Source organism: Ananas comosus, linkage group 5, assembly GCF_001540865.1.
Source record: "Ananas comosus cultivar F153 linkage group 5, ASM154086v1, whole genome shotgun sequence".
NCBI classification, from domain to species: Eukaryota; Viridiplantae; Streptophyta; class Magnoliopsida; order Poales; family Bromeliaceae; genus Ananas; species Ananas comosus.
The window spans coordinates 8,360,822-8,376,438 of NC_033625.1; the positions used below are offsets into that span (position 1 = coordinate 8,360,822).

A 15,617-nucleotide genomic window follows, 5' to 3' on the forward strand; every position below is an offset into this window, starting at 1 on the left:
GAGTCGAACGTGAGCCGGCTCGCTCGTTTGCCAGCCCTAGATGCAAGCGTGCGAAGAGTGCCCTCTATTGGTTGGACACTCATAAACTCTTCACGTGCTGTGTTCGGCCGTTTGGGTTTCGACACGTGCGTCTTTCTGTGAAATAATATTTACACAAGTGGCGAATTTCATATAGTTACTGTACACAAATTTAGCCGATTTTCATCAATCATGGTAGCTAAATTTAGTAAGTATAATTTATCATTAGAAATATCAGAACTATACTGATCTTCTTTAGCACAAATGACAAAAGACTTGATAATTGATACCCAAAATTTTAATAAAAACTAAATAAAACGAATAGCATGCTACCTTTCTCCCTCTCACAAAAAAAAATGTAATATACATACTACTATAATATGTTGACATGATAAACACCAAGAATAATATTTTAGCTCATCTATATATAATTTTGATTTTCTATAGACTGTTAATATACTGACAATATTAATTATATGACGACTTTTTGAACTACGCGTGTATTAAAATAATAAGAACTTGCAATATTTCCTGTATATTAATACATCAATAATAAAAACAACCTGGGTAATCCATAAAAGTACTGTATCATCATTCTTTAACCCTAGGCATAGAAATTAGGATTGAAAACATGAATGCATATATATACTTTTTGAGAAATGATTCGGTACTTTTTAAAAAAAAAAATAAAAAAGATCTTAACCATTGATTAATAGAGGGTAAAAATGTAATTTTAATACTTAGCAGGTAAAAGGATTATTTTATTCAAGGTTAGTTTGATAATTAAATAATATAACATTTAAAGAAACTTTTAATTGAGGTCCTAAATTTACTATAGTACACTAGATTTTAGTGAGATGCGAAGTTTGAATGTGAGAATAGTGTCTGGAACTATTCTACAACTGATGAAGGATTGTTAAGAGATTTCGGCAAGTGCTAGAGCAAGTGGATGGCCGGAAGTGGAAAAGTGCATTACAAAACTGCACTATTCAATTGTACTATTTCGAACTCGACTAATTATGAAGTTTGATGAGTGGGATTGGTAATGAAGGTAACCCACATTTTTTTAAAGAGTTGTAGTGGGGTTCTGGACAAGTTTGAAGGGTGCTCGAACTGACGGAAGCAAGAAAGTGCATCGCAGAGACACTATTCAAGTGTAGTATTCTGAATTTTGACAAGTGATGAAATTTAAGTGTTGGAATAGCAATTGGAGCTATCCTACAACTTTTAGAGAGTGGAAGTAAGGTTTTGGATGAATTGAAAAAATGCTCGAGCCATCGGAAGGAGGAAAGTGCATTGTAAAATGCACATTCAGCATTTTGCATAGTGTACCGGTGTACAAGCATGATGTTGTACCGGTACACAGCACAGCAGTAGCTGCGTGGCTAAGGCTATTTTGGTCTTTTCCCTTTCCAAGGTTGTTCTTATCAACTCTGGTCGACCCCTGAGCTTATCCAGAGTCCCCAGGAACTGAGGAGAAGATAAGGATTTCCCTCTCTTTCTCTTTCTAAAGTTTTGGGGATTTTGTAAGTAAAAGTGAAGATTTAAGCTTGTTTTCCTCTTCTCTCTTGTTTGTTATCGGTTTGGTGAGTTGGAGCAGCGGTGGATGAGTAGAACTGAGTTTTGGGGAGAGGAATTTCGTGACCTAACTCAGTAGGAAGCTGAGTTGGAGCTTTATGAGGTAAACTACTCAATCTCTCTCTAGTTTTAAGCTATACTAGCAAAGCTGAATTTGATCTTGGTTTGGTTGTTCCCAGCTGAATTGGGAAGGTTTAAAGGAGCCATAGAGAAGTTGGTGTGCTGTGATTTTACAACCTGGAACCAGGGATAATCTGAGATGAGGTTTGCAAGGTGATTAACTCGCTATTTTACCACTCTAATGCTGAAATAGTGATATTCGTTGTAAGTTAAGGCTGATTTTGCTTTGATTCTTCAAGTCGAGGCAAAAGGACAGCTGAACTAAAGCTATGAGGGAGTATGCTATTTATTAGCTCCTCGATTAGATGTATTAATTGTATCTTTAAACACAGTTTTGCGGTGTGATCACAACTGATATGCAGCGGACATGATATTCACTTCGAGCTAAATTTTGTGATCATTGTAAGCTGGATTTGAAGTGCTTCAACCTACGTGAAGTGAAGGTTTAACTTTGGTTTAAATCTAAGTAAGATTTTAGCTTAAATCATGTACATATCTGAGAATTACATATATGAGATTAAAGTGGAACTCATAGTTGAATTTGGATTATTGTTAGAGTGTTTTGAAGGCTTCTGGTCGCTATGAACTAAATGTTAATGATTCTTGAAGATTGAGGATGAAAAGCTTCAACTTGGTTACAAAAAGGAAGGTCAAGAGCAGATTCTAAACTAGGTATAAATCTACCTAGATTAGATGCATGGAACTGGAAGTTCAAATTCTAATTGGATTAGTATACTTACTAGGGTATTTGGAAGCTAATGAATATCTTTGCTTGCAGGAGCAACAAGAGTCGACGGTGATTAGGTGGGTCGGATCTTTCCGAAATGGGTGAATTCCCTCTATGTCCCCTTTTACATTATGAGTGAATGTATTGTATGTTTATGTGAACAAGAGTATACTTGAAAGGAATTGAGACACGCATCTATGTGCATACCCTATCAGATATGATAGGATTTCCATATAGTAGAGGAAGAATTATGGAATTGCCTATTTCCATAGATCATCTAGCTTTATTGGACGATAAGGGAACTACGTACTTGGAAATAATCACACAAACCTGTGTTCTAAACATTGTGCTTGAACTCTTAGTTTATTATATATACTGAAGTTGTTTATACATTCATGTAGAACCATGCAAGTGTATATTGAACAATACCTCACGTATTTGCGTTGATCAATAGGCTATTGTTTCAACTAATAATACCAACATGAACTTGGTGTTATGGATATGATCTTATTATGCAATCCGAACTTGACCTCTTGAATGTATACTTGTACAATCGAACAATAGTATTGCATATGACTTATTTACTCCTAGTAGTGGAGGCTTATGTGGAACTTTAGGATAGATATCAAGAGTCGTAAGGACCCTGAATGAGTCATTAAGTATAACTTTGGTAAACCATTTTCCTTATGTATAAGGAGTAATAAGAGGACTCTATGAGAGTATGTTTGAGTATAGCCATTATGATACAAGTATATACTGATCTAAATTGTAATAACAATTGGTAGAGTTATGTCAACAAGTAGTTGATAGCAGCTTACGATTGGGTACTACAGTGTCGACCTTGTGTCGAGTTGAGATTCCATGTTAGAGACATGATGAAATCGTGATACTTGTACTATGGATTACAGCTTGCATGCCATTGTGCTCTTTCGCACATGCTTGTGGGGGTCGCGCCCCCCAAGCCAGCGCCCCGGAGTGGCTTAGCGACAGATCGCTCGCTTATGTATGAAGTGAGCGCCAAAATGGATTGCCGTGGGCAGTGTTAACTTCCACGGGGCCATTAGGCGCGGCACATGCCAGACAGCCTTCGAGTGGGTCTTTTACCAGACAGCCTTTGGGTGGGTCTTTATGCTAGACAGCCTTCGGGTGGGTCTTTATGCCAGACAGCCTTCGGGTGGGTCTTACAAGATTTAAACATCGAGTAGGTAAATGACAAGTGAACTTATTGACGAACAAGCTAGACAGTTGACCTCTTGACGTTAGTGACATGGCGACGGTGTGTTACACTTTTACGGGTGTAGGAAGATATCATCAGTTATTTCGTGATGATGAACAACCTGGCATATGATGAGTCAAATACCTAATGACAGCATGTTTTATTGTTGCTAATGTAAACCTGAATTATTTCGCATATCTTTTGGCATATGACTAGTTAAATTGTTAACTAATATGAATGGTAGAATCTACCATGACAAGCTAGTACCTACACCGGCGATATGCATATATTTATTTTTAAGCAAATAACATGATCGGTTTACTTTCATTCCTGTTGCTTTTATTTGCTTATGTACTGCTATTTACTCATGCTTGTAAGGACTGAGATTTTTGACAGTGCAACTAAACTTTCTGTTGATGATGTTTATGTGTGTAATTTAATTACATAAGCACTCGTCAAGTTTCGGGCGAAAATGAGCTAAAATGGAGAAGATACGCGATTTTTAGTTTTCACTTAAGTGAATAGTAACTCCGGTTTTCCGGAGAAGCCACGGAGTAGAGTTGGCTTCTGGTGCGTATCGGACTCCGTTCATATCAGTCCAATAGCTCGTTTCGACCGGTTCAGCTGTTCTGGAACTAATGGCGCTGATGGATTTTGAGTTTGACGCACGGATTTCGATAAAATCCAAAAATACATGTTTTATATGTATTTGTGTGTATGTTTCCTTCTATTGGAAGAAGGTTGGATTTTGTTGTGAATCCGTGGTCGATCGAGATGAATCGAAAGTGTAGCTTTGTTGTCTCCGAGGTGCTGATCGCACTGGTGCAATCCGTTCGCAAATCTGACGGACGGATCTGCGGAGATCGCGCGTTGATCGAGGAGAGGTCGGTGATGGCAAAACGGTAATTTCGCAAAAGTCGCGACATTTTATGTACCGTTTCTCGTGAGATCGCACGTGGAGGGGCGTTCTTGCGTTTTAGTCGTACCGTGAGGGACTCGGATTCAATTTCAGATGTTTGAGGGGTTTTCTTGCAAGTTGCACCTAGTATATAGTTATTCTCTAGGGTTTGGAGTCACCTAACCTAACCCTAGCTTTGCCCTAGCCCCCTAGCCGCCCCCCCCACGTTCCCCTGCTCTCCCCGCGCGCGCCCCGTCCACCTGAGCACGCCGCCGGCCGCCGGAGCTGGCTGCTCCATCCTTCCTCTCTATCTCCTCCCTCTCTTCCTCTCTCCCTCTCTCCTCTTGGGTTGGGAGGAGGCCTGAGACTACCGCTACCTTTGGACCCTCCCTCGGTGTCGCCCCGTGCTCCGGCGATCATCTCCGCCGACCGCCGCCGTTGCCTGCACCGCCGCTGCCGCCCCGGGCCACATCTGCCAGCCCAGGCCGAGCCCTGGCCGAGCCGGGTTGCCACTGCCGCCAGCGCGCCGCCACCACCTGGAATCCCTCCCGCCGACCTCCTCCGTGCCCGGGCACCCCTTCCCGCCGGTCGCCGCCGCCCCGGTGCGCCGCCGTCGCCGCCTCGGCCAGCCGCGGCCGCCTAGCCCGAGCCCAGGCCGAGGCTTTGTTGCGGTCTTTTCCCGCGCCGCCGCCACTCGAGGCCGCCTCCTTCCTCCTCCTCTGGCCTCTGGGGACCTGCCGTCGTCATCCCCGACCTACCCCGGCCGCCGTCGTGGCCGCAGCTCCCTTGGAATCCGTGTCCTAGCTCGTGCGGGCCGAGCTTGCTCCGCCGACGCCGCCGCCGCTTCTTGTCGCCAACCGAGGTGAGCACGGAGTTCCTCACCTCTCCCGCACCCGACTCAGGGACCCGCGCGCGCCGCCGTACCGCCGGAGGCCGGCCGGAGCAAGGTTGCTCTGGCCAAGCCCGAAATAAGGCTTATTTGAGTGGGTTTCTTGTTCTAGGCTTCCCGAGCTTCCCCGATCTCTATGGAAGGGAGCACGATGATCCTGGCAAGTTTCTGATCATCGTGCTCACCTTGGCTTCTGTCGGGAAGGTCCCGTTCCGCTGTTTTGACGACGTCGCTCCGTTTCAGCCTTTTTGGCTGCTGTTTCGGGTTTGTGCTTGTTTTTCCGGCGATCCGAGGGCTTTTAGAAGCCTCCGGAAGGTGAGCATGGTGACCGCTGGTCAGTGCTGATCACAATTCTCACCTTCCCTTGGATCAGAAGTGTCCGGTTAGTCCTGTTCAGCGCGATCTTCCTTGACGCTGCGCTGTTCGCTGAACCTTCGGGTTGCTCCCGCGCTTCCCACAGCGAGCCGCTGTGCTCCGGATCGTGAGCACGGACTCCGTACGTCCGGGACCTATCAGTACGTGTCTCTGCGGACTTTGGAAGTCCTGGTTTGCGTGAGTGAGTTTCTTGATCGCTCAAATTACATAAAATGATAGAATTTTATGTAAATTGAGGGGCTTTTTATGCAATTGTGCATCGTGTGGCTACTGTGGGCAGTGCCCGTGAGTGTTTTGACCTCTGGACTGATTGTCCATGATCCGTTAGCTCCGCGGAAATCGAAAGGTTGATTTCGGTGCGTTTTTCGGCGAAATTCGCCGAAAGAACGCGATTTCGGTTCGGATTCTTTTCCGACGGTGTTTGGTTGCTCCGTGTTTTGTCGCTGAGCTCTTGTTGGCTGGTCACCGCAATCATTTGAGGGTTCGAAAATGGCGGGTGAGCGACGGTAGGTTCCGGTGTCGAATTAGACACTTCGGGAACCCGAATCGAAACGATTATCCGACATAATTGTTCGACACGAGGAGTTGTGTTTGCTGATCAATGAATGCAACGATTATTTTATGTTTAGTGGCAGCAAGGTGACTCGTAGCTCGAGTCGGTATGTTCCGGGACAGTTCGTGGGTCCGCGGCGGAGTCCCCCGGTGCGATTACGGGACTGTCCGGCGTATTACGGCGATCGGTTGGGAAACCGGTCCCCATGGGTTTGCTTGTAGGTTGTGGATTTAGTGGTTATTAGCTGTGAGTTAGACATAACCCGGTGGACCTTCCTTAGGTCGCGGTTGACGTTCTTTGCAGTCAGGAGACAGGCGCAGCATTTGTACAGGTGGGTAACTTCGATCCGAAGTGGTACAGGTGGTGCACGCTCGGTGATATGTCTTCTATCCCTGTACTCTGGTTGCTACTAACGTATTGTCTTTGAGCTTGCATCCAGTTGATTTTATTACACTCTACTTGAATTGTGTTTCCATGGCTTATATTAATGTGTAGGGAGTAGAGTAGTTTATCCATATGTGATTCCAGTGACCTGAGTGGTCGGTCTGTACTTCGTTTCGGTGACCTGATTGGTCAGTTTCTCGCTTTCCGTTCAGATGACCCTTGAGGTCGATATACCCTAAAGGGTGGGATTGTCGGCAACGTCCGACGATTGATTATAGTCTACTCATTCCAGCTGTTTGTATGTTTGTGACTGTCTGCCACAGCCACGAATGACGCAGCCTCGCACGGTTGAATTGATTTGATTTTACCGGGGGTAGTATTCATGATGTAGATTAAAGTATGTGTATATATGGTTTATCAGGTAATTGTGGATTCATGGCTTCCAATAAACGCAAGCGTCTATTGTTAATTACCCCTATAAAGTGTTAGGGCACCTTCGATTAAGAGACTCTGAAAGTGCTGAAGATAAACTAAAAATTGGACAAAAAGGAATTATTTACAATTTATTGCTCAATACATGGCTTTAACCAAGGGCATACCCTCAGTGTATTGAATAGAGCGTAAAGAAAATGTATTTTTCAATTGTATCGTTAGTATATATTCTAAGATACCCAATATATGGTAAAATTAATTTGTTAGACTCTATATGTTGTGGACTCAACACTATTCACCCTAATATGCAAAGATTGATTAAATTCCATATATATATGTATTGGATATTTAATCAGATTTAATTCAGATTAACTCTAATTATATGTATTAGAGTTTGATTTGGTTAATTGAACTCTTAAATGTATGTGAAAAGTCAATAGATGATCAGATTTTGGTTGAGCTCTATATATTTTGGAGCTCAACTTTGTTTATCATGAGATGAAAGATGTGATTAAATCCGCATATATATACATTGGAATTAATCAAACTTGAATTAAAGCTCTGAACTTTAAATATATTAATAAAGTCCAATAGAGTTTGATTTGAGCTTTCATCCTAAATATATGTGTTAGGATTAGCCCCAAATATCTTAAATTAGACTCTAATTTTATATTTTAGAGTCTGATACAATTAGGCTCTAAGTTTATGTATTAGAGCTTAGTCACATTTGATTTTGGTTCATCTCAAGGTGAAATATTAACTAAATCCTAATTATATGTATTAGGATTAGTCAGATTTGATTTAAATTAAACTCCAAGTGTATGTATTGGAATCCAACAAATTAATTTGATCAGATGGTTTGATCAATTCTAAATATAGGTTTAGAATTTGATCAAGTTTGAACATGATTGTGATTTGACTCTAGTTTTATATGCTAGAGAATCGAATATTTTGGGAATTGGGATGTTCGTGAAAATTGAACTTGAGTTTAGTTTAACGACATTTCGGTCGATTGATTTAGGTTTAGTTTAACGACGTTTCGATCGGTTGATTTGGTGGAGTAGTTTAACGACGTTTCGGTCAAAGGTTTGGGTTTGGTTCACAAGGTTTATGGTATTGGGTATATGGGATTATGGTTCATGAACTTAGATATGGGTTTATGGTTCATGAACTTATGGTTTATGGGTTTATGGTTCATGGGTTTATGGTTCATGGACTTATGGTTCATGGACTTATGGTTCATGGGTTTGGTTCATGGACTTATAGTTCATGGACTTATGGTTCATGGACTTATGGTTCATGGGTTTGGTGTATGGTTTGTGGTTTATGATCCCTGGCTCATGAACTTGATTTGATTCATGAACTTGATTCATAGTTCGTGAATTTGGTGTATGGTATGGTCCACAGGATTTGGTGTATGGTTTGGTCCATGGTTTTGGTTTAAAGTTCATGGACTTGGTTAAGGTTATGGTCTTGGAAATGGATTAAATGTGTATGGGTTCATGGGTAAATGTATATAGGTTTATGTATATGGGTTTATGGGTTTTGGATAATGGGCTTAGATAGTGGGCCCAAATGGGTTTTGGACTGGGGCCATTTGTAAATGGGCTCTGGGCTTTGGACTAGGCCTAGATTTAATTGGATTGGGTTATAGGTTATGGGTTTAGAATTGGGCTAAGGTTTAATTGGATTAGGTTATAGGATTGGGTTATAGGTAACGGTTAATGGATTTTGAGTGAGGTTAAGGTTAATGGGTTTAGATTAGATTGGGTTAAATGGGTTTAGAGTCAAAGTGTTGATTTAATACGGATGGGTTGAGGTTCAATGACTTAGGTCCATATGATCGGGCCTAGATTCATGTCTCGAGGTTTTATTAAAAAAAAATGTTTTGATCAATTAAGATTTTCATATACATTTTCTTCAAATTCTGGATTTGAATAACAAATTAAATTTCAATTTAATTTGAAGTGTCTAATGTGATTTTGTCAAAGCTCTCTCTCTCTTTTAGAGTGATCTCTCTTTTTGGTGATATTTTGCAAAGAGCACCATCGATGTTCATCTCGGCATTCCATCGAGCGGTTTGATTAGCACGTCGACGACGAAGTATTTCGTCGAATGATTGGTCGGTAAATGAGAGCATCGCTCTCTTTATGATTCGCCACCGAGCAATTAGCGGGCGAACTTTGTTTGAAAGGAGAGCACCGCTCTCTCTCTCGGATTCGTCGTCGGAGCGGTTGGCGGACTTGACTTCATTTAAGAGGAGAGCACCGCTCTCTCTCTAAGGTTCGCCGTCGAGCGGTTGGTGGGCGGACTCCGGGCACATCAAGCACTTGGCAGGCGGAATCCGTTTGAGAGGAGAGCACCGCTCTCTCTCTCAGGTTCGCCGTCGAGCGGTTGGTGGGCGGACTTCGTTTGAGAGGAGAGCACCGCTCTCTCTCTCAGGATCGCCGTCGAGAGATGTGTCTTGGGCATTTCGTCAAACAATTGGTAGGCACCAATCGTCGGCGCATTCTGCAGCGCGTCCGCTGCCGATCCATAGCTGTCGCGGCACGACTGCAGGCCGTTCTGCAGCACCTTCTTGACGGCTGGGGCCGCCACCGCCTGCACGTGCTCCGCCTTGAGCGCCGCAGCCTGGACCGACGCCGCGGCTCGCACAGTGTAGCCGCCGCACCTCGCCCGCAGCTTGCAGCTGCAACATACTATCGTCTTCGTCGTGGGGGATCAAGGGTCCGCTGGTGGCGAGCGAGATACAACGGTTGCTGCCGGAGGGGGAGTAGACTAATATAAACCTTTTTTTAAAGAATCGATGTTCGTTGTGGACACAGAGCGAACACCTGGTGAGCGGTAACAAGTCCGGCCATGTCGGAGAAGATGCCGGTGTCGAGGGCGTCCCGTAGAAGGCCGGTAGCAACGACGCGAAGGGCCTGGCGGACACCGTGAACAGCGGCATGTGCTGGACATCTGAGTCGAGGAAGCCGAACTGCGTCCAAAGAGCGCCCATGAGGGCCGCCGAGAGCAGGTCGACGGCGGGGCTGGAGGAAGCGACGACGCCGTAGACGGCGTCGGCGAGCATAAGGAGCGTGGCGGCCAGCTCGAGGAGCGCGCCGTGGCCCTTCTTCTCGAAGAGGCCGGCCCGTACGAACTCGGCGACGAGGCGGCGGTAGTCGGGGGAGGCGTCGTAGACGACGTAGTCGGCGAGGCGGGCGACGCAGAGGGGGTCGAGCAGCCCCCAGGCGGACGGCGGGTGATGGAACGGCCTCGTCGGCCACCTCCTCGACGTCGCGGCAGTGGCTGCGCGCCGGGTTGACGATCTGGACGAGCACGGCGCGGCCACGGAGCTCAGGGCGCTTCTCGAGGAGCCGCTCCGTGGCGAGGAACTTGAGGCTGACGCCCTTGAAGAGGTCGACGTCGTCGACCCTGAGGAGGACGACGCGGTCCTTGAAGGCAAGGGAGAGGTCGCGGAGCGTGGCGAGGGCCTCGGGCGCGACGACCACGGAGCGGAGCTGGGCCATGTCGACGCCGACGGGGAGGATCTTTACGGTGACGGTGCGGCCGCAGTGGGTGTTGCGCCTGTGCGCGGCGGTACTGCCAACGCGGCGCACGAAGACGAGGTGTGCGTCGGAGGCGATCTGAACTCGCGACTGCGACGATGGCGGTGTCGGGGGAAGACGAGGCCGCGGTGGGCGTTGCGCCCGCACGCGGCGGTGCTGCCGACGCGGCGCGCGAAGACGGGGTGCACGTCGAGGAGGCGGAGGCCGAACTCGCGGCTGCCGACGGCGGCGGTGTCGAGGGAAGACGAGGCCGCGGTGGGCGTTGCGCCCGCACGCGGCGGTGCTGCCGAAGCGGCGTGCGAAGACGAGGTGCGCGTCGAGGAGGCGGAGGCCGAACTCGCGGCTGCCGACGACGGCGGTGTCGAGGGGAGGACGCCGCGGGCGAGGAGTCGTGCGGCCGGCCTCGGCGGCACAGGGGACCTCCCAATGCTTGCGGGTGGCTGATCATGCGGCGGAGGGCGGCGCCGTTGAGGATGATCTGGTGCACGGCGGGGGCGATCTCGCGAGAGACGCGGCGGAGGTCAGCGGCCGCGATGGGCGAGCGGTGGTCGCCATGATTGATGAGGGTGAAGATACAGAGGTTTTTTTTCTTTTTTTTTTTTTTAGGAGAGAGAGAGCTTTGTCATTGATGCTGCATCAATGGAAAAAAAGTTATTATTACTACCTTTTTCTTTTCTTTCGTAGATAGGAATAGTGAAATTTTTTTTTTTGGGTCCGAAACTCTGTGTCCCAGTTGGGTTCAAATATACTTAGGTTATAACGGCTTAGAACGTGCAAATAATGGAGGTAGTGGGATGTGGGTAGGAGAGGTGGGAAGTTACGATGGGATCATGGGATCGTGGGTAGGAGAGGTGGGAAGTTACGATGGAATCATGGGATCGTGGGTATAATATTACAAATTAATCCTTTCATTTTGCTTATATTATACTTTAGTTAAAATAACAAAATATTATATGTTTGAAGTGGAGCATCCTGCAAATATATGAAAGGGAAAGGACTAATCTGCTATTTTTGTACCCGTTCGCACCTACGGGAACATCCCACTTTCCGCGTTCAAAATTTGAATCCCACTTTCCGCGTTCAAAATTTGAACTTAAATTTTTATCCATGCACCTAGTGCATGGATCATCTCATAAACCATCTCTTCTTTTTTTTTTTATTTCTTTCTCCCCCCCCTTTTTTTTTTCTTTTTCCTCTTTTATTCCTCTCTCTTTTTTTATGCTTCAACAGTGACCTAGTCGGTTAGCTTCGTGAGTTCCGTCGTTGATGACCTTTGAGGTCGGTGTACCCTGAGGGGTAGGATTGTCAGCTGGTGCTGACGGTAGTTCTGGACTATATCGATACACTTTTGTGACCTATCGGTCGGTTCTTGCGTTCGTACATTTAGTTGACATCGAGTAGTATTTACATATTATCTTTATTTACTCTGCCTGGTTGTTCCATGTGTAGTATCCTGTGTAGGGGTAGAGTAGGTGACATTCGTATATACTATACTAGTGACCTGGTTGGTCGGTTCTCCTATTTGCATCTGTGACCTGTTTGGTCGTTCGTTACTTCCCGTACTTTGACCTATCTCGATCGGTTCACGTTATTACTTGATGACCTATCTGGTCGGTATGCCCAGAGGGGCAGTGATTGTCGGCTGGTCGCCGACGGTTGGCTATTGAGCATATCAGCATCAATCGCCACCACTCGTTAGCATTTCATGAACACTGGCGGTCTGATCCACCGCAGCGAGTGTTCTTTTCCGGAAAAGTGGTCGTATGTCTGACCCGTGAGCCCAAAGGCTAGATTGGGTTATATGCAGGTTGAGTGGATATGGCACGAGCCTGAGGTTCCCGGACCAACATGGCAGGGTTAGTGTAAGGACTGAGATTTTTGCAGTATACCTAAACTCTCAGTTGACGATGTTTTTGTGTGTAATTTAATTACAAAAGCACTCGTCAAGTTTCGGGCGAAAACGAGTTAAAACGGAAATTCTACGCGATTTCCAAGTTTCACTTAAAGTGAATAGTAACTCGATTTTCCGGAGAAGCCGCGGTGAGAAGTTGGCTTCTGGCTCGTACCGGACTCTGTTCATAGCAGTCCAATAGCTCGTTTCGACCGGGTCAGCTGTTCTGGAACTAATGGCGCTGACGGATTTTGAGTTTGACGCACGGATTTCGAGAAAATCCAAAAATACATATTTTATATGTATTTATGTGTGTGTTTCCTTCTATTCGAAGAAGGTTGGATTTTGTCGTGAATCTGTGGTCGATCAAGATGAAACGAAATCGCAGCTTTGTTGTCTCCGTCGTGCTGATCGCACTGGTGCAATCCGTTCGCAAATCTGACGGACGGATCTGCGGAGATCGCGCGTTGATCGAGGAGAGGTCGGTAGTGGCAAAACGGTATTTTCGCGAAAGTCGCGACATTTTATGTATCGTTTCGCGAGAGATCTCACGTGGAGGGCTATTCGTGTGTTTTACACGCACTGTGGATGACTTAGTTTAAAATATTGAGTTTTCGTGGGTCCTTTCGTAATTTGAGTTTTATATATATAGTTGTCTCTTTATTCCGGGTCCGGATTTTTGTTTATCTCTCTCGTCTCTCTTCTCTCTTCTCTCTCTCTCTATATATATATAATATATTATATATATATATATATATATATAAATTTCGAGGGGGTTTAAGTACATGCAAAAATTGGATTTACTAACTATCCCTCGCTCCTGGCGGAGTATCCAGACAACAACATATTATTATAAAAAACCTCAAAACTACTTGTGAGGTATGCTCGAGCACTACAACTCTTCTGGAAGAGATCTAGTCGCGCAACTCCCTTTCCAGAGATGATTAGTTATCAGGACGACAGTGTCTAATGCAGTTCAACCGCCAGAAGAATGACTACCATGCACACAACACAGAGAGACCTCCGCTCGCCACCGTATCATCAACTTATGAACCTCGCCATAGCATTAGAAGATGTAACATACTTGGCACCTAAAAAGAAGTAGCTGGTACTCAGTAGCAACAAGGGATACGCTTACCGACCTAACGGTCCTCAGCGAACCCACATAAACAGAGATCTACAGAAAGAACATATCAACAGAAAAAATAACGCTAACAGCGATACGTGATAATAAACCATGCATCCGAACCATACAGCTTATAATGCAACACGTGATTATCTATTTCGCTCGACGACAGATAAATCTTCGGCTTCTGAAAAAACGCACGAATGGCGACTCACCGTATCTCTTTATCCTGACAGCGTTACACGGCACCTATGGACAATCCAGCCCCTTCTCCAAAGGCGGCTTCTACTCTTCATTACAATCCACTCCCCACACACTGGCGCCACGTAGCCTAGTCTCGCCAAAAAGCGACATAATTGATATTAAAGAACCCCCTACTAGATTTAATAAATATCTATCAACTTTTCAATGTAGCATCGTTGAACATATGCGAACCTTTTTCAAGTGCAGCGTCTGTTCACGCGCAGAAAAAGCCGCGCAGAGCGACTTTCAAGTCGTGTCTTCGCGAGGACGTCCACTGACAGGTTACTCCGACCGCCTCTACCGCTGTTAGTCCCGTGCTCATGACTCCGCTTCAGTCCTAGCGGCTCGCTGCGCTGGGAGCCCTACAGCGGCTCCTCTCGCATCTGGTGGCCAGGCGTACCCCCGATAGGGGAGCGCACGGAGCAACCGAGGTCAGCGTCGCGCAGTCAGGAGATCGCGACCGAACAGAAAACTAACGGACACTTCTGATCCAAGTGACGGTGCCAACATGTGATCAGCACTGGACCATACCGATCACCGTGCTCCTCCGGAGCGATCAGAACAGCTCGGCATCCCCGGATAAAGCGTGCGCTAAGCCCACAACAGCAGCCAAAAAGCTGAACACGGCAGCGACATCGCACAAAAGCGGAACGGCGGTGGCCTTCCGACAGAAAATAAGAGTGAGCACCGATGTATCGCACTCGCCAGGAATCATCGTGCTCCTTCCGTACAGATTCGGGGAGGCTCAGGAAACTCAGAAACAAGAAACCACTTCAATTAAGCCTATTTCGGGCTTGGCCCGGAGCAACCTTGCTCGGCCGGCTCCGGCGGCGCTGGTCGAGGGCCCTGAGGGTCGGTGATGAGGGAGGGGAGGAACACGATGTCACCTCAGTTATGCGGCGAGAAGCGGCGGCGGTGACCATCGGCGAGCAACTGATGCCCGCCAAAAAAATAGAGAAGTCTGGGCTCGGCGGGTTTCTCCGGCCACGCGAGCGCCGGGAAGGTCGGGGGACGGCGGAAGAGGGTTGCAGGAGATCGGGGGAGGGTGGCACAGTGGCTCAGGCCCGGCGCGGCGCTAGCGAAGGGGCCGCCACACAGCTTCAGCTCGGGCTCGGGTTGGGCTCGCTTGCAGCGGCCTCGAAGGCCTGCGGCGGCGGCGCGCCTGCCGGGCGGCGTCACCGGCGGGAAGGGTGCCGGCTCCGTGTGACGCGGGTGAGAGTTTTCCAGGCCCCGGCGGCGGCGCGCTGGTGGCTGCGGGCAACCCGGCTCGGCCAGGCTCGGCCTGGGCTGCCGCAGGCAGGCTTGGAGCGGCTGCAGCGGCGCAGGCGACGCTGCGGGTCGCGCGGGATGACGCCGAGAGCACGGGGCCGATCACAGAGGGAGGTCGAATTGTGGCGGCACGTCCCCGGGATTCCTCAAACCCGAGGGGACGCAGACGGGAGAGAGAAAGATGAGGGGAGAGAGAAGAAGTGTCCTATGGCATGCTGCGGGCGTGGTGGTGTCAGTCTGGCGAGGGCCGGGGTGGTGCATCAAGGGCTAGGGGGAGGAGAGGGAGCTGTCCTGGGGGCTAGTTGCAAGGCTAGGGATAGAGTTCTAGTACAAAAAACCTAAGCAGA

At 47.2% G+C, this 15,617-nt stretch overlaps 1 protein-coding gene and 1 long non-coding RNA gene across 4 annotated transcripts; one reads left to right on the forward strand and one right to left on the reverse strand.

Moving 5' to 3' along the window:
• LOC109709961 lies at positions 1,432-2,840 on the forward strand. 3 transcript variants are annotated; one of them, XR_002216250.1, is made up of 5 exons: positions 1,432-1,699; positions 1,776-1,869; positions 2,049-2,182; positions 2,273-2,388; positions 2,460-2,840. It is a non-coding gene; the product is annotated as an uncharacterized LOC109709961 (long non-coding RNA). The 3 variants fall into 3 exon arrangements; XR_002216251.1 differs by having other exon boundaries at positions 2,495-2,840; XR_002216249.1 differs by having other exon boundaries at positions 1,433-1,699; positions 2,273-2,365; positions 2,495-2,840.
• LOC109710676 (splicing factor, proline- and glutamine-rich-like) lies at positions 10,645-11,262 on the reverse strand (the record flags this gene model as incomplete). The annotated part of the gene is made up of 1 exon (XM_020233408.1): positions 10,645-11,262. A coding segment is annotated over one exon (537 nt), but the record flags the coding sequence as incomplete, so codon positions are not given.